At 40.0% G+C, this 18255-nt stretch overlaps 3 protein-coding genes and 1 long non-coding RNA gene across 10 annotated transcripts in view; 2 read left to right on the forward strand and 2 right to left on the reverse strand.

Moving 5' to 3' along the window:
* The window catches only part of gde1 (glycerophosphodiester phosphodiesterase 1), a 6322-nt gene extending 5026 nt beyond the window's left edge, over positions 1-1296 (reverse strand). The window contains exons 1-2 of one of the 2 annotated variants that reach the window (XM_077226789.1): positions 975-1296; positions 638-895 (exon numbers count right to left, since the gene is read on the reverse strand). In XM_077226789.1, coding sequence (XP_077082904.1) covers positions 638-895; positions 975-1019 — 303 coding nt within the window. In that variant the 5' untranslated portion in view covers positions 1020-1296. Of the gene's footprint in view, positions 1-510; positions 568-637; positions 896-974 lie in introns of those variants that run through there. The other variant, XM_077226790.1, reaches the window with a different exon arrangement.
* The window catches only part of tmem186 (transmembrane protein 186), a 10548-nt gene extending 6625 nt beyond the window's left edge, over positions 1-3923 (forward strand). Inside the window, exons 2-4 of one of the 3 annotated variants that reach the window (XM_077226801.1) lie at positions 1552-1595; positions 1911-1954; positions 2227-3923. In XM_077226801.1, coding sequence (XP_077082916.1) covers positions 1952-1954; positions 2227-2886 — 663 coding nt within the window. In that variant the 5' untranslated portion in view covers positions 1552-1595; positions 1911-1951 and the 3' untranslated portion in view covers positions 2887-3923. Of the gene's footprint in view, positions 1-1498; positions 1596-1910; positions 1955-2226 lie in introns of those variants that run through there. The other 2 variants (XM_077226802.1, XM_077226800.1) reach the window with 2 other exon arrangements.
* Positions 3035-8345, reverse strand: hmox2a (heme oxygenase 2a). Of its 3 annotated transcripts, none has more exons than XM_077226797.1 (6): positions 8312-8345; positions 6339-6420; positions 5229-5346; positions 4643-5134; positions 4411-4534; positions 3035-4328 (listed from the first exon to the last, which is right to left on the reverse strand). In XM_077226797.1, exons 2-6 carry the CDS (start codon positions 6395-6397, stop codon positions 4201-4203), a joined length of 921 nt encoding a protein of 306 aa, XP_077082912.1. In that variant the 5' UTR covers positions 6398-6420; positions 8312-8345; the 3' UTR covers positions 3035-4200. The 3 variants fall into 3 exon arrangements, with proteins under 3 accessions (XP_077082912.1, XP_077082909.1, XP_077082910.1); XM_077226794.1 differs by lacking the exon at positions 8312-8345 and adding an exon at positions 6703-6793; XM_077226795.1 differs by lacking the exon at positions 8312-8345 and adding an exon at positions 6703-6780 and having other exon boundaries at positions 6339-6423.
* Positions 8346-8520: 175 nt separating this feature from the next.
* LOC143736181 (uncharacterized) overlaps positions 8521-18255 on the forward strand; it is a 91023-nt gene continuing 81288 nt past the window's right edge. For both annotated transcript variants that reach the window (XR_013203378.1, XR_013203379.1), the window contains exon 1: positions 8521-8603. This is a non-coding gene — a long non-coding RNA (uncharacterized LOC143736181). The remainder of the gene's footprint in view (positions 8604-18255) is intronic.

Raw genomic sequence — 18255 nt, forward strand, 5'->3', positions numbered from 1 at the left:
AGTAAACAAAAACACATTCAACTGAAAACGAAAACACAAACATTTTCTTTTAAAAACCGAGTTTGATTTTCTACATTTTATGTTGGCCAAAAGCCACCGAATACAAGGAATGACCCATATAATGTATTATGTAAATTATATATTTCATATTATATTGTAATTGTATATCTTCTCTGCATTTCTCTGTTTCCTAATAGAAGTTAGCTTTCTAACACGTGACATTGTCTACCGTGAATATTGTTTGCTTTCTCTGCTCATCTAAGTTACTTTTGATAAAGCGTCTGCTAAGTGTAAATATAGTGTTTATCGAACTTAAATCGATATTATTTTGCACTGCAATACTCGTCGGTTCATCGCGAGTCGGACATGTTCAGGTCTTCTGTCAAGTTTCAATTAACATTTTTATTTGATTCGTTAAAAATCATTTATTTGAATCGATTCAAAACAAGATCCGAATCAAAACAATAATTCGTTCATGTTGTCAGTGATGTGTTTTTTCCCTAACGTTACCTGTGAAATACCACTTTATGAAGGGACTTTAAAAATAAGCATACAGTGGCTTTAAATTAATACTGCCACGCGAGAAAAAATAAATCTATTCGCATTAAACCGAAATCAATCAGTATGTTGATCCCACCGTCCGTATAGCAGCGATGGTGTTCTCGGGAGCGTCGTGTCCTCCGCCGCGGTGCGCCACTGCTGACACGCCGCTCGGAAACGCTCTAGTCCCGGGCCGCAACACCTGTCTGGCCCGGCTGGAGGGCACCTGCGGGAACCGAAAAATCACCAGAAACAGGTAGAGAGAAGCCGTGAGCACCGTGGGCCAGACGGCGCTTCGGGTTCCCAGCAGAACCACGACGAAGAAAGCAGAGAAGAGTGTGAGCCCGTCTCCTAACTGAAGCATGATGAGGAAACGAACCTACAAACCCAAACCAAGCGCTGTTTCTGCAACTAAATCAATAAATATAGGATACTGCTTGATCGTTGCTTTCAGAGGAAATCCACATTGCGAGTGTCATCAAAATGTTTGTTCAGTTTGAGTAATTCATTGCCACACACAACTGTCTGTCTGTCAGAAACCTGCTAAACGAACTGTCATGATGTATTGATGACATCACGAATAACGTTCGAAATTGCTTGCGTGAACCCACTGACTTCTGACCTCATCACGATAAAGAGCGTCATCTGATGTTGAAGACATTCCGGAATAAATTGCTTTAAACTGCATTTCGGACAAAGAGCGCAAGATCTTTAAAATACTCTCTATGCCATGCTGTGATTGAAAAGTCCTACAATAGAACAGGATAACTTGACTAAGAAATAAAAGTCCCTGTGCGTAAATGATTTTTGGTTGATAAGGAAACATTTAGCAAAAACATAATGTGACATCAAAACAACGGTTTATGTTATTATTATTTTTTTAAACATTTGTGTATATATATATATATATATATATATATATATATATATATATATATTTAACGTTATATACAATTATTTTTATTGCCATAAAAACTTAAAGATTGTTATTTATGAAGTGCATGTTCACAGCAGCACTGCGAGATGAACTGAACCACTGAACTGATGTGGAGATGGTAAGTGAGTCTAAAAACTGCACAAATTGTTAATATAATACAATTTGTTATATTATTTTGACCATTTGTTTGATGTATTTCTTTGTCATTATCATTGCTGCCTATAATACGGTAGAAAGTGTCCTCCAAACCTGCAATTGCAAATCGCAAAAATGTAAACGCGTCAAAACAATAAGACAACGTTTATTATTCGCTTTATTTTCTATTTTAAAACTGAAAACAGTTTTACATTTGACAAGTTAATATAAAAATATTGTGAAGCAATAAAACTCCTACTTTTATTTTGAAGTTTAATTGACTTTCTATTATGTCCAGCTTCACAGAAGCACCGGGCGACGCACTAAACTTGAGTAGAGATGGTAAGTGCTTTCAAAACAGCACAAATTGTTACTTTTAATACATTTAATTGTATTATTGTGACCTTTTTTTTGGTGTATTTCCTTTGACATTATCATATATTAGCAGCCCAATCGCATTATGATTGTCCTTGACAGTGTCTTTAATTTCATCAACAGAATAAACGTGTTAAAAGTATTTTTGAGCAAGTGAGCTATATTACCAAAGTTGAAAAGTTAATTTCAGCCCGTTGTATTAATTATAACAATTGTTGCCATGGTTACTGTCTCCTCAGATGATGTCATCACGCTTAATTTCCCGTCTTCCTCTAAATGGGCGCCGGTGTCATCATGCAGGACTCGTTCCACAAGCTAAGGTGCTCTACAGCAATGACCCAACACACGCAAGTACACGGATGCCCATTACGTGCTCACGCACCCTGCAGATTCAACCTGTGTCATTCTGCTCTGACCTTGCCTCAAGAGAATTCAATCTAATGTATGCTTTCCCGGCTATCAAAGGCCTGCGAGCTCTTTCGAGACTCAAACTGATGCAGACGGGCATCACTGTGGTCTTACTGCCCGCTGTGTATTATCTGTACCTGCAGGGACAGGCCTCAGGGATGCTGATGAGTTACACCACAGGCATTTCAGTGTTTGCTGGCTTCATGCTGTATTCTATAAGCCACTTTGTCAGAAGAGTGGTGGGCATGATGTATCTGGATTCAACGCAGACCGTCCTAAAGGTGTCGCACCTGACCTTCTGGGGTCACAGGCGGGACGTATACGTGCCCGTGTCTGATGTCATGACGCTTGGAGACTCAGGGGACACCAAAGGAGAGCCGATCCTTCGTTTAAAGCGCTACAGCGGTTCTGACACTATGTACTTTTCCACCAGACTGGGGCGAGTGGTGGACAGGAATGCATTTGAGAAGGTTTTCGGGAGTTTGTCATGAATTTACTTTTTTTGTGTAATGTCATGTCATACACCACTGGATATTGTTTTCTCATTGAAAACGTGACTAATAAAGATGCTGTGTTAAAGTATACATTGATTTGATTGAAAACAGTGATTTAAATGTTTGGATTTAAATAGGCAAATACTTAAGAGTCTGTAATTGGATCTTTATTGCAGTGATTATGATGTTTCTACCATGTTATATATTTGGCAACAGTTCTTCTAATTCTAATTGATAGAGTGTGTAGCTTTTCATTTCTTAAACAACCATGTAGGAAAGTCACATCATGGCCATATTCCAGGATGACAATGTCAAGATTCATCAGGCTCAAATTGTGAAAGAATGGTTGGGAGGGAGCATGTAGAATAATTTTCACACATGAATTTGCACCTCTGAGTTTTGAAGAATGTTGGTAATCAAACAGTCGACGGTAGCCATTGACTTCTATAGTAGGAAAAAAATACTACGGAAGTCAGTGGCTACCATCAACTGGCTGGTTAACAACATTCTTCAAAATATCTTATTTATGTGTTCAACAGAAGAAAGTAACCCTTTAAGATCATAAAATCCTTATAGGTGCTGCTAAATAAATAGTTATATGTATATAGTTGAATATACTTAAATATAAGTATATACATATAGGCGTACTTAAAATAAAGTATACTGTTGAATTAAATACTTCTCTAAACTCATTACTAGCTATTAGATAAATTTGGTAACTGGTGGGATTGTGTTCAAAATCTGATGTTTGTTCCTATGATTCATAGTTTCTATAACCCATACAGATGTTTACAGTGTTAGACAGTTGAATGAAATTGCATTTAATTGCACTTTCTATCTCTATCTCACTTCTCGTTTCTGAGTTGATGTGGTTACTGTGATTAGCATTGTAGGAAACTATAACATTCATGTTTGAGTTAATTCTTATGAATCATTCACTGCATAGTGATGTACCTAGATATATTTTCAATGACCGTGTGTATTACAATGTGCAACAGAAAAATAAAGTTCTGACATAAATTGTTTCCTTTTAAGCAACTCCAATGTCTTTACTTCTTGCATGCCCTTAAAAGTGTGCTAACACTCTTGACTGAGAGTGAAAACAGGATAAAGAACATTATATCCCCTCTCTCAGTATGACTAAAAACTTGCATTGTTTTTAATACACATATGTTGTATAGATTGAGGGTTAACATTTATATGAACAGCATTAACATTTTCACAACAAGACCCAGTGAGTGAAAGATTTTTACTTTGAAGCCCAGTCGTTTCCTATTTTCATCTCTGATTGGTTGACTCGGGAAAAGGTGATCACATGAGGTACCAGGCAGCCAATCCGGCAACAGCAGCGACCCATGTGGCCAGAATCACCTGTACTGTGGATTGTCGAAGCAACATCCTAGCAAACTGACATGCGTAGGTCGTGTTTCCACTCACCGCTAGACAGACAAGAAGGAAAGCAGTACAGTAAAAATTTAAGTTTTAAACATTTTTAAATGTTGTCGCTAACAACTTCCTCACCCATTTTGGCTGCATAGTAGGGACATTTACTGATGTCTCCATCCATATCCCCATGTGCAGGGAAGCCAACGTCCTGCACTTCCTCCTCAATGTCTTTCCCAATCTCCTGCAACTCTGAGAATACCTGACGGAAAAGCAAAGAACATGGAGTGAGGTACGAAAATGACTTATTTTATTCATGTATTTGCACATCACATAACCTAAAAGACTTGGTCTATGATAATCCTCTTACGTCCAAATTATATTTAAAAGCCAGGTTGGCTTCGTCTAGCAGCCTCTCTTTGGTCTCAGCATCCACTTCCAGCTCGTTCATCCGACTGCGGTACAGCCTCTTGAAGGCCGTGGGGTTGTGGATGCCCTCGAAATGGTAGAAGTTCAACCCCTCACCAGTAGGGGGCAGTTTGAGGGCCCGCTGAGCCACTTTCTTTAGAATCTGCCCTCCTGATAGGTCACCCATGTAGCGGGTCCAAGCATGCGCAACCAAAAGAACCGGGTCGTTGCGACCCACCTCGTGAATGCGGTCTACGTAGGGCCTGGTGGCCGCCGAGCAGGAGATCTTGCTCTCCCAGTCTTCACCGTAGAAATACTCCAGGTCTTTGGCCAGGGCGTCTCGCCGATGAAGCTCAGAGGGTAAATATAGTGGGGCAAACATGGGATGGTCCTTATTCTTCTCGATCTCTTCCTCAATGGCAGAATAAACATAGTACAGGCCAGTTGTGCCAAGCTGGGGTTGATAAGATGACAAAATAGCACAAGCGTGAAGGTCAGAACATGATAAGCTGTTTTTTATCAAACCCTACATGAGTCAATAGACTCACCTTAAAAAGTTCTCGTTTGATTCGGCCCCTCAGGAAGTCCTTGACAAATGGCGAGTTCTCTGCTTTATCGTGAGATTCCTTGGTTCCAGCCGCCAACACTTCTGACAGGTCATCAGGACTGAAAAACAGATGTATAAAGATAAAAATCTGTTATGCTCTATACCGCCACCTATTGGCTTGGATTTAAAATCATGCAATAGCCTGTTTGAGTTTTGAATGGCACTACATATGAATAACTACCGATACCGTTCAATCGATCTGATATAATGAGGGTTAATTACTGAGGTGAATTGTATAGGTTTGGTAGGTCATGTGATACCAACATTGTTGTCACATCAAGGGGCTTTCTACGGAAGCTTTTTTCCGTCACAGAATAAAAAAAGAAAAAAGTATTTGCGTTTTTTTTAAATCTCACAATTCTGACTTTTTTCTCTCAATTGCAAGTTATAAAGTCAAATTTACGAGATATAAACGCGATTTTGACTTTTTATTTTTTCAGAATTGTGAGATATACAGCAAAGTCGCAATTGCAAGATATAAAAAACAATTCTGAGGGGGGGGGTCGACTAACTTTTTTTAATTTTATATCTCACATTTTTACTTTATAACACGCAATTCTGACTTTAATTCTAGCATTTATTTCTTTATTTCTAGCGGAAACAAGCTTCCATAGGTTTTATAATGCATTCTATATATAATATTGAATTTTTTTTTAAGTAGGCAGTATTTACACTGTAAAAAAAAAAAAGAAGTACAAACAACTTCATATTAAACTGACTTAAATGAGTTAAATCTTGTATAACTTATAAAGTCTACTAACTATACTACAGTAAATACTATAGAATACAAACATGCATAGTATAATACAATCATCTTTGATATTTACACAAGCCTGTCAAGTCTGGACAAAGCCAAAATAAAAGCTTTCATGAGTTTTAGCATTTTTGTCAAAAGAAGGCCAACTATTTATTTCTGTAGGTGTAAAACTTTTTTTAACAAGGAGAAATGTAATGCCCCCTCAAAGCAAGTACATTCAAGGTCAATATGATGTGCTTTCTAGATCGTTTTTTAAGATACATTTCTTAATAGCACTGTAAGGGAACAGGGTACCTGAGAATGTCATCATTGCTTTCAGTGAGGATGTTCTCTGCTGAATCTGCAGCCATCATGAACTTGTGCCAGTTATTTATGTCTGCTTGATAAACAAAGAAGATGAACTGTGGCGTTTAAAAGCAAACATGTTTAGATACTCTTCTGTCAGTAGTGATAAACCACATCAACACTGTCTAGTGTCTTCATTGCGCAACTCATATCCATTGTGACATTATTAGTCATTCGCGTGACATTGACTTGTGTAAGACAGTCGGCATGTAAGTTTATTCATATAAATGACTGTTATTACATTAATTTAGATGCAGCTGAAATCGGATAAAGCGTTCTTCGGTTGTGTAAAACAGGACCGCTGTTATTTTACCTGATAATGCTGTGTTTACAGTCTGCTGCCGTTCACATCATATTGAATGCGTGTTTACAAAACTAATCCCGCCTCAAACAGGAAGCAGAATGACGTCAGACTTCGCTCACTCGTTTTCGTTCACTTTTTACCTTTATAGTGGACAAGTGTCATCGGAAAGAGTGCATGAGTGAACGTGCGTGCAATATGCCAGTACTTTGTTTATAAGTCTCTTATTCGATCTATTTGTATCATGTTGTCTTTTTTATTGAACGTTTTTGACAAAGGGTTGTTGTTGTGAGAGACAATTGGTAATCTGTAAATTCTGAGATATTTATTTTGTCTGATATCAAAAACATTTCAGTAGGCTACAATATGAGCCTGAACTGACAATAAAAAAATAAAAAAATAAAAATGAACCGAGTTGAAATTGTATAGCTTGAATGTATGTCCTTTTAAATAAAACGTCTGCTAAATGATAAATTAAATAAATTATTATATTGTTGTCTGTATCAGGAATCTGATAATATCAATATAATATAATATAATATAATAAAGTTGTATTTTGACCTATGATCATTTTGATAAATGAAATAAATTATAATAGTGTTGTTTATACCAGGAATTAGACAATGTAAATATAATATAATATAAAATAATATAATATAAAGTTGTTTTTTAACCTATGATTTAATTCCATGAGCGATTTCAACGTTCACCAGTAGATGTCAGTAGAAACTAGATAATATCTCTAATCACGCAGCGGACGGGGTGAAAAAAACAATCTCCTGTATCCCACCGTTGACTTACTTAGGGCCACACACATATTTTGGCATTAAAACGCTACTGAAACTTGGTAGAGGGGTTATTTTTGATTCAGGGTGGTAAGCAACTGCCCAGAACAAGTGCCATAGCACAGGGGTTTTCAAACGTTTTGTGTGTATGGACCACTATTTGTAATCAAGAATTTTCGCGGACCACCTCATAATAAATACACATAATAAAAGATGTCTCTAAGGCTTACTAGCACTAAAACTATAACTGGTCATCACATCAGTACAACCGGCTTGTTAAAAGAAAGTTTACTGCACGCAACGGCTGTCACATATTTAACGTTAATTTATTTATTTAGGCCTACTCAAGCGCCCGAGGGCATAATCAGGTTCATTTGAACAACAGGCTTATTTCCATAGCAATGGAGTATGAAATCTATACAGTAATAAGAACACTTGGATATAGTCAACATTTCAAAAACCTTTGGCGATTTTAGGGGATTATTTATCTTCAGAGAAACGCGAGATCAAGAAACGAACTGGAAATTAAAATAATAACAGGCCTTATTCATTCGAAACATTTCGATTCATATAAACTATAAAGGCTATGCGTGTGATGTGATAATGAGAACATATTTGCCTCTGCCACATTTAATGAAAACACAGTAGGCCTAACGTTACTCCAGGTTAAAAAATAAACAAAAGTTGTCAAAAGGAAAAGCCATTGGAGTCTATTTGCCAGCCCGATATGAACGTAAAACCCCCATTTGTCCCCCTCCACATCTTTCCCTTCTTTTTATCGTCTGTCTAATATAGGCTTATATTAAAAACAAACAAACAACTAAATAAATGCTCACCTAACCTGTTGTGGTTCTACGGCACTGAACTTGAACGTCACGGCCGAGCCCCACTAATCACACAATAACTTGACAATTTAATTAAAATTTTATATCAATATAAGCCTACATATTATTTTTACTTAATATTTTTTTTACCTTCATTTTACCAGGAAATTCACATTAAAAAAATTAATTTTATATTTATTTTGCCTTTCCACTGACCACCTGCAGTACCCCCACGGACCACAGTTTGGGAATTGCTGCTTTTGCATATTCTGGTATTTTTCAGGCCAACTCCAACGTAATGACGGTGAGTTTTTTCCTAGCAAGCAGCACCGACATGTTCAGAAAACGCACAAGTCTGTTTGTTTATCTATTGGCTTTGAGGCAGGAATACCACCTTTGACCGCAAATCAATACGTAATGTACTGTTAAAACCTGTTAAAAATCAGAACTCACAAAGGCCCATGGTGTAGGCCAGTGGTTCCAGAACTTTGAAAGCATGCACCCCTTTGTAGCGTTTTCCCCACGCACCCCAACCCAATTAAACGAAACGTGTATACATGCATATGTTTAATATTTTTATGAAAATAGAATATAAATTATCACATTGACTTGTTTTATAAAACAACTTTTTGAGAAAAATAAGAATATTAATTTTATTTTTAAAAATTTGTCATTTAACCACTTTTTACACTCTCTAAAGTTAGCTGAGCAGCGTGTGGACCAAAGTCACATACGTCCAATCAAAGAAAATGGTATAAAATGAGAAAAACACATTTCAAGAGATTTCTCATTGTACTTCTATGTGTACACTTACATTTATTCATTTAGCTGATGCTTTTATCCAAAGCGACTTACAATTGCTATATTTCAGAGGTCGCACGCCTGTGGCAACTAGGGGTTAAGTGTCTTTCTCAGGGACACATTGGTGTATCACAGTGGATTCGAACCCGGGTCTCTCACACCAAAGTCATGTGTCTTATCCACTGCACCACGTGTGTAAATATTTGTTGATTTATGTTCATGATGACTGAGTGATTCTGATAAGAACACCAAAGGCACTTTATAGTGATTTTGATAGCCAGGGATGGGCAGTATTTCAGATAGGCTACATATTCAAAATATGTATTTGAAATACAAAATAGCCTACTATTTTGTATTTTAAAGCCTTTGAAAAAAAAATGTATTTTGTATTTAAATACATTAAAGATGAGTATTTTTGTATTTTCAAAATACATAAAATACTTTTTGCCAGTCAACTTCTTTATCAGGGTATGGTTCATGCATCAACTAGTCCACACACACCCCCGACCCCAACATTCATGCATGTGTGAGCTGCAGTACATCTCCGCATTGGATCAGCGATTTCTTTGGAATAAGGTGAGGATGTCATGATCAATTCTAGGCTCCTTGCTGATTAAAGTTAATATAGTGTATTATTCAGATTTGCCTTCAGTTAACATGAAAGAATAAAAGCACAGACAAGTGGCAAAATAGTGTTAGCCAATCGGTCTTGATCGGTTGTTGATTTTTATCAGCGAGCTTGTCAAATGTGTTTAGAGCATCACTGCATGTTAGAGATGGGTGATATGACACTACAAGAAAGAAAGAAAGAATGACAGAGATGAGGTTATTAATTAAAAGTCAGTTGGCCTATGTAGATTCTTCATTCACTGTCTGTGACCTAGGCTATACCTGCACTGGATGGCCAATTTCACATGTATTTTGTGTATTTTCAAAATACAAAATACTGTAGGCTATGTAAATACTTTTTTTTCACACAGTATTTTGTATTTGTATCTAAATACATTTTTCACAAAGTATTTTGTATTTTTATTTTAATTAAATGCCCATGTATTTATGCCGATCTCTGCCCATGCATAGCCTATATAAAATTAAGCAAACAACAAATGAAGCATAAACAGCAGCATGAATTTATAAAGAATGCATCACAACAGAGATAGGCCTACACCGTGTCCTAACCAGACATGACGCGCGATAAAAGGTATCTTTTCCATGTTAAAGGTGGTCTAAGCGATGTCACACATTTTTTAGGCCAAAACATTTTTTGTCACATACAGCAAACATCTCCTCACCATCCGCTAGCTGCCTGTCCCCTGAACACACTGTAAAAAACGTGGTCTCTGCAGACACCCCAGGCTCCACAAACGGCAACAAAAACAAACTGGGCTAACCCGCACCACGAAACATAACAAACTGTTCCAGCCAATAACCGACAAGAAGGATTTGGGGGCGGGGTTTGGGGGGTTAGTACGCGGATGAGGAGGAGGGAGGGTCTAGCTAGCCTTTGTTTTGTTTGACAATACTTTAACCGTCAACAAGAAGTGACATCACCCGACATCGCTTAGAGCACCTTTAATCAGAGTTTTCCGTCTAACCAGCCGAGACGGCGACACGCAATGATTATCCAGATGCAATGCGATTAGATTCCAGCACAAATATTTGTCTGTCCACACTAGACGCGGAGTGACTGCGAGATGCGTCAAAATCAATCAAAACCCACAGCCAATCAGAACAGCGTGTGGGCGGAGTCTCGTGGCAAGTGCACAGCACCAGAGAGTAATCTTGACGGCACTAGCAAGAAAACGGATAAGTAGGCTACATAATCAAATTTACAAATATTACTCCATTTAAATATTATTTAAAATACATAAGCTACTGAGTTACTAAAACTTTGTCAAGTTAAAATCTTTGTCAAAGAATACACTTTTTTGTTCACAGTTTGAACGTTCTTGTTTCCATTTGTTTAATTTCAAGATCTGAGGTGAATTATTGATTTTACAGCTACAAAGCTGGAGCACTAAAGGATATTCAAAGTCACATTGCATTCTTTTAAAATTAAATTAAGCACATAAACAGTACCTGAGATTATCAATGCCACACTGTTTGTTGTTCCAGCCGCAACGTCGCAGAAAAATAGAAATTGTTTCTAAAATAGAATTGTCGCCGTCGCGGCTGGTTAGGACAAACACCGTATGACTAACATGGAAGAGATACCTTTTATCGCGTGTAGTTAGGACACTTGAAACGGGGGTAAATCGAGGATAGTGCAACTCGTAGATCTGCTCCACTGACAGGCGCTGCCTTTTTTGTTTTTCACGTATGCCAGCGATGAGAACGCTAGCTCCATCTTTGCCCGATCTTGTCTCTGTGTGAAATATTAAATTGAGCGCGCACCAGTACAGAGGGCTGAGCGGAGCGGGCGATTTAAACTTTAAATAGGCTATATTTGAAATATACCATTGTTGTAGCCTATTTATATTCGTTTGGACATGCTCATATGTTGGGGTTTTGATATATTTTTAAAATATATTCTATAAGATGTTATTATATGGTAGCCTAGGGTAGTAATTTTAGGCTGTTTAAGTTGGAAAAAAGCTGAGATTCTGCGGCACCCCTACCCAGTTGTTACGGCACAGAGAAGGCTATATGATCTTGATGTTCTTGCATGAGCCCCGTATATTAGGCTATTGCTATAACAATAAAAATGATTTCAGTCATGCTTAAAATTCGCTAAGACGTTGGAAGCACATGTGTCAGACACATTTATCATCTTTAATCAGCATATAGGCCTACTACCACATAATCAGGAAGTCGTGTTTTCCAAAAGCCTATAGTGATCTGAAGTACTTCCTTCTATTTATGAAAAAGTCAGTGTGTTCTTATGAATATGGGGTCAGCCTGCAATGAGTTTGACAGGGCATATGACCTGCACATAAGGATACAACTATAATGCACCTTAGATCGGACCACAAGACAAGCCGCTCCACTTAAACAAAGGAACAAAGACGTTTTCCCTCTGCAAAACCACGTCCGAGTATTGAAAAGCCCTTGGCACTTTCATAGCTCTTTTATGTCTTCAAGTGCTCCTGATTTGACTTCTTTATTTTGTGCTCAGCGTGATGACCGCCCACCTCTGTGTTTATTAGGGACGCACTTCCTAAGATCAACAATATTGCTTTGGCCTTGACTTCACCGCTGTGCTATTTCATATTGAATGCGAGTTCCTTTGTTTTTGTGCATATTTGGGACCCGAGAGTGATTATCACGCGGGCTGGATTCCTGTACACGGATCAGGAGTACTTTGAGTCGGTGATAGTGGCGGTGACATCACTCTGATCAATTGTTAGTCGTCGAGGCTCAAATTTGTCATCCAGATATTTTGCTCTCGCATTGTTTTGTTGCCTGAATATTTTCGGCACTGCGAGTTTTGAGTCTCGTTTTATAAAGGGAGAACCTTCCTGTCTGTTAGGATTTCCCCTTGTTTTCTCCAATGAACAGTTTAAGTAAACTGATCAACAAGGGTGTGACAAATCTGTGGAGCATTTGCTCTTGGAAAAACAGGCTGAATGTATTTCAAGAGCTGATCCCGTTGGAAAAGAAGCAGGTTTGAGGTGGTTTAAGCTGGTTTTGATGGTCTGCTGGTCTGGTCAAGCTGGTGTTCAGTTTATTTAGTTGGGCTAACCAGCTTCATCTTCCCCTAACTACTTTACAACCAGCTAACTTAGAAGGTTTAAGCTGCTTTTTCAACAGGATGAATGTGAACATTTTACTAAGCCTTATAGTCCATAGCTGTGTTGCGTTGAATTAATTAGAGAGTGTGCTAGTTCTATTTAATGTGTAAATGATGTTGTGGCTTGAAGGGATAGTTCACCCGAAAAATGAAAATTCTGTCAGTATTTACTCACCCTCATGTTGTTCCAACCCCGTAAGACCTTCGTTCATCTTCGGAACACGGATTAAGATATTTTTGATTAAATCTGAGAGCTGGATCACTCCTCCATAGGCTTCTAAGGGATTGACACTTGTTCCCCTAAAAGTTATTAAAGATATCATTAAAATAGTCCAAGTGACTACAGTGGCTCAATCTTAAGTTTATCAAGCGACAAAAATACTTTTTGTGCGCAAAAATAACGACTTTATTTCAACTATTAATTTCCTTCTCTGTGGGCCTCTAGTCAGTTCACTAGTATAATAGCGTAAAATTCTTTGTTGTACGTCACACGTAGGCTCACTATTGGCCGACACTGGTCATGTGTGTGATGCGTGTGACGTACAACAACAGAAGCTTACGCTATTACACTATTGAACTGGAACTGGGGTTAGAACAACATGAGGGAGAGTAATTACTGACAGAATTTTAATATTTGGGTGAACTATCCCTTTAATATCCATCTATTCATCTATCGTTCTATCTATCCATCAATCTGTCTGTCCATCTATCGTTCCATCCATCTGTCCATTTATCTGTCTATCTATCGTTCCACCCATTTATAGTTCTATCATCCATCGTTCCCTCTATCTTATCTGTCTATCTATCTATCATTCCATCCATCGATCATCATTTGTTATATCTATCTATCTTTCCATTCATCCATCCATCTTATCTGTCTAGCTATCGTTCCATTCATCCATCCATTCACCCACCCATCTAGTTATCCATCTATCGTTCCATCCATCCATCTATTGTTCCATCCATCTATCGCTCTATCCATCCATCTATCATTTATTGTTCTATCCATCTATTGTTGCATCCATCTATTGTTCCATCCATCTATCGCTCTATCCATCCATCTATTGTACCATCCATCTATCGCTCTATCCATCCATCTATTGTACCATCCATCTATCGCTCTATCCATCCATCTATCATTTATTGTTCTATCCATCTATTGTTGCATCCATCTATTGTTCCATCCATCTATCGCTCTATCCATCCATCTATTGTTCCATCCATCTATCGCTCTATCCATCCATCTATCATCTATTGTTCTATCCATCTATCGTTCCATCCATCTATTTTTCCATCCATCTATCGCTCTATCCATCCATCTATCATCTATTGTTCTATCCATCTATCGTTCCATCCATCTATTGTTCCATCCATCTATCGCTCTATCCATCCATATATCATCTATTGTTCTATCCAACTATCGTTCCATCCATCCATCTATTGTTCCATCCATCTATCGCTCTATCCATCCATATATCATCTATTGTTCTATCCATCTATCATTCCATCCATCCATCTTATTTGTCTGTCTATCTATGTATCGTTCCATCTGTCTGTCTGTATATCAGTCTATCTGTTTATCCATCTATCTATGTATCGTTCCATCTGTCTGTCTGTATATCAGTCTATCTGTTTATCCATCTATCTGTGTATCGTTCCATCTGTCTGTCTGTCTATCAGTCTATCTGTTTATCCATCTATCTGTGTATCGTTCCATCCATCATTCTATCTATAGTTCTATGTTTCTAGGAGCCATGTACAGTGCAGAATATAAAGATTTATAAATATTAGATATTGTTGACCCTTCTTCAATGGGAGTCTATGAGATTTTCACACTTTTAATTGTCTGTTTTGTTGTCCAAACAAACAAGCCGCATGATTTCAGTCAATCATGTCTGTAGACTAGTGCAGGATGAGCTAGTACCAAAATGGCTTAAGTAGGCTATTAGTAAGTAGGGACTTTGCAAACATCACCAAATACTGTAGGTGATAGGGCATATAGTTTACAGTAGTGCAGTATTGATTTAGCACAGCAAGACTCTGAGTGTAAATCCTGCGAGTCCTTCTCCTCCAGACGTTCAAGGGAAGAGTCTCTGGATCACCTGCTCCATGAATCACATGTTGGCGGGAGCCTCCGCTGGACTATAATTAGAAACATGCCTCGCGCTGCTCGCAGAAAACAGTTTGGATAACAAAGGAAGGAAAGTTTTTGCATCAGGCAGGCATGTACCGGGATTGTAGCTTGGCATTTTTTCTCTGACTTCTCCCGTTCCCTCATTATCACACACAGGTTGCGGGGCAAGGAGTGGAGGCCTCGAGGGGCACACAAACTCCAGCTCATAGATGACTAATGATGAATAATACGTGACTACAAGACTCGAACACCAAGACACCATTCATGTATTGTGTAGCAGACGACTGAGAAGCCGTTAATAATGTGTACTGGACATTTGAAGGACTTCTAAACATTTATGTTGGCTTGACTGCCTGCTTTACTCAAATATACAAGACCTATAATCACAGGTGGGACATGGAAATGGGTCTTAGATATGATTTTTTAGAGTTTCCCCTCAGATACTGAGATTGCATTGTGACACGCATGCAAGCCAACGAATGAGTCTCAAGGGTGGATGGGGTTAGGAACTGTAAAAACAGCTCCCGCTGACAGGCTTCATGTACGAGCTTTTCCCTGAGCCCTGCTGAACACCAGATGCACTGTACCGACATATATCAGCCATGAGTAATAGAATATGAGATTTGAGGTTGAGAACATTTCTGGACTGTCAAGGACACCTGCACACGCTGATGTTTCTGTCCACTGTCATTCCTGGAGAAGATCTGGCCTGTCCTTCACAGGTGTCATAGTAACAATGGATAGAGCTTATACATTTACCTACTGTAATATGTTAACCTGTATCATATGCTGCAATTATAGTTTAATCTAATCCATCCATCCTTCCTTCCATCCATCCTTCTTTCCTTCCTCCCTTCCTTCCTTCCTTCCATCCAGCCTTCCTTCCTTCCTTCCATCCAGCCTTCCTTCCTTCCATCCATCCATCCTTCCTTCCTTCCTTCCTTCCTTCCTTCCTTCCTTCCTTCCTTCCTTCCTTTCATCCATCCATCCATCATTCATTCCTTCCTTCCTTCCTTCCATCCCGACTGCCTTCCTTTTCTTCCATCCTTCCTTCCATCCAGCCTTCCTTCCTCCCTTCCTCCCTTCCATCCATCCATCACTCCATCCTTCCTTCCTTCCATCCAGCCTTCCTTCCTCCCTTCCTTCCATCCAGCCTTCCTTCCTCCCTTCCTTTACCTACTGTAATATGTTAACCTGTTTCATATGCTGCAATTATAGTTTAATCTAATCCATCCATCCTTCCTTCCATCCATCCTTCTTTCCTTCCTCCCTTCCTTCCTTCCATCCAGCCTTCCTTCCTTCCTTCCTTCCATCCATCCATCCATCCTTCCTTCCTTCCTTCCATCCATCCATCCATCATTCATTCCTTCCTTCCATCCATACATCCATCATTCATTCCTTCCAGCCTTCCTTCCTCCCTTCCTTCCTTCCTTCCTTCCTTCCTTCCATCCAGCCTGCCTTCCTTTTCTTTCATCCTTCCTTCCATCCAGCCTTCCTTTACCTACTGTAATATGTTAACCTGTTTCATATGCTGCAATTATAGTTTAATCTAATCCATCCATCCCTCCTTCCATCCATCCTTCTTTCCTTCCTCCCTTCCTTCCTTCCTTCCTTCCATCCAGCCTTCCTTCCTTCCTTCCCCCCTTCCTTCCTTCCTTCCTTCCATCCAGCCTGCCTTCCTTTTCTTCCCTCCTTCCTTCCATCCATCCTTCCTTCCTCCCTTCCTTCCTCCCTTCCTTCCTTCCTCCCTTCCTTCCATCCATCCACCACTCCATCCTTCCATCCATCCATCCATCCATCATTCCTTCCAGCCTTCCTTCCTCCCTTCCTTCCATCCAGCCTTCCTTCCTCCCTTTCTTCCTTCCTTCCATCCAGCCTTCCTTCCTCCCTTCCTTCCATCCAGCCTTCCTTCCTCCCTTCCTTCCATCCAGCCTTCCTTCCTTCCTTCCATCCAACCTTCCTTCCTTCCTTCCATCCAACCTTCCTTCCTTCCTTCCATCCAGCCTTCCTTCCTTCCATCCAACCTTCCTTCCTTCCATCCAACCTTCCTTCCTTCCTTCCATCCAACCTTCCTTCCTTCCTTCCATCCAACCTTCCTTCCATCCATCTATCCATCCTTCCTTCCATCCATCCATCATTCATTCCTTCCAGCCTCCCTTCCTTCCTTCCATCCAGCCTTTCTTCCTTCCTTCCTTCCATCCAGCCTTCCTCCCTTCCTTCCTTCCTTCCATCCAGCCTTCCTCCCTTCCTTCCATCCAGCCTTCCTTCCTCCCTTCCTTCCTTCCTTCCTTCCTTCCTTACTTCCTTCCTTCCATCCAGCCTTCCATCCATCCAGCCTTCCTTCCATCCAGCCTTCCTCCCTTCCTTCCATCCAGCCTTCCTTCCTCCCTTCCTTCCTTCCTTCCTTCCTTCCATCCAGCCTTCCTTCCATCCAGCCTTCCATCCATCCAGCCTTCCTTCCTTCCTCACTTCCTTCCTTCCTTCCATCCAGCCTTCCTCCCTTCCTTCCTCCCTTCCTTCCTTCCTTCCAGCCTTCCTTCCTCCCTCTCTTCCTTCCTTCCTTCCATCCAGCCTTCCATCCATCCAGCCTTCCTTCCATCCAGCCTTCCTTCCACCCTTCCTTCCTTCCTTCCTTCCATCCAGCCTTCCTTCCATCCAGCCTTCCATCCATCCAGCCTTCCTTCCTTCCTCACTTCCTTCCTTCCTTCCATCCAGCCTTCCTCCCTCCCTTCCATCCAGCCTTCTTTCCTCCCTTCCTTCCTTCCATCCAGCCTTCCTTCCATCCAGCCTTCCATCCATCCATCCATCCATCCATCCATCCATCCATCCATCCATCCTTCCTTCCATCCATCATCATTCATTCATTCCTTCCAGCCATCCTTCCTTCCTTCCTTCATCCAGCCTCCCTTCCTTCCTTCCTTCCTTCCTTCCTTCCATCCAGCCTTCCATCTAGCCTTCCTTCCTTCCATCCATCCATCCTTCCTTCCTCCCTTCCATCCTCTCTTCCATCCAGCCTTCCTCCCTCCCTTCCTTCCTTCCTTCCTTCCTTCCTTCCTTCCTTCCATCCATCATTCATTCCTTCCAGCCATCCTTCCTTCCTTACTTTCTTCCTTCCAGCCATCCTTCCAGCCATCCTTCGTTCCATCCAGCCATCCTTCCTTCCTTCCTTCCTTCCAGCCATCCTTCCAGCCATCCTTCTATCCATCCATCCATCCATCCATCCATCCATCCATCCATCCATCCATCCTTCGTTCCATCCATCCATCCATCCATCCAGCCATCCTTCCTTCC

Source organism: Siphateles boraxobius, unplaced genomic scaffold (genome assembly GCF_051911475.1).
Source record: "Siphateles boraxobius isolate OS27281-9 unplaced genomic scaffold, OSU_SipBor_1 13, whole genome shotgun sequence".
Taxonomy (NCBI): domain Eukaryota; kingdom Metazoa; phylum Chordata; class Actinopteri; order Cypriniformes; family Leuciscidae; genus Siphateles; species Siphateles boraxobius.

What these genes read in the sequence shown, in the direction of transcription:
- hmox2a (XM_077226797.1), bottom strand. Translation starts at nt 6,397, where the DNA reads ATGATGGCTGCAGATTCAGCAGAGAACATCCTCACTGAAAGCAATGAT. An exon ending in CTTTTAAATATAATTTGGAC is followed by an intron (nt 4,535 to 4,642) that starts GTAAGAGGATTA and finishes CTTTTCCGTCAG; the next exon opens with GTATTCTCAGAGTTGCAGGA. An exon ending in CTACTATGCAGCCAAAATGG is followed by an intron (nt 4,329 to 4,410) that starts GTGAGGAAGTTG and finishes TTGTCTGTCTAG; the next exon opens with CGGTGAGTGGAAACACGACC.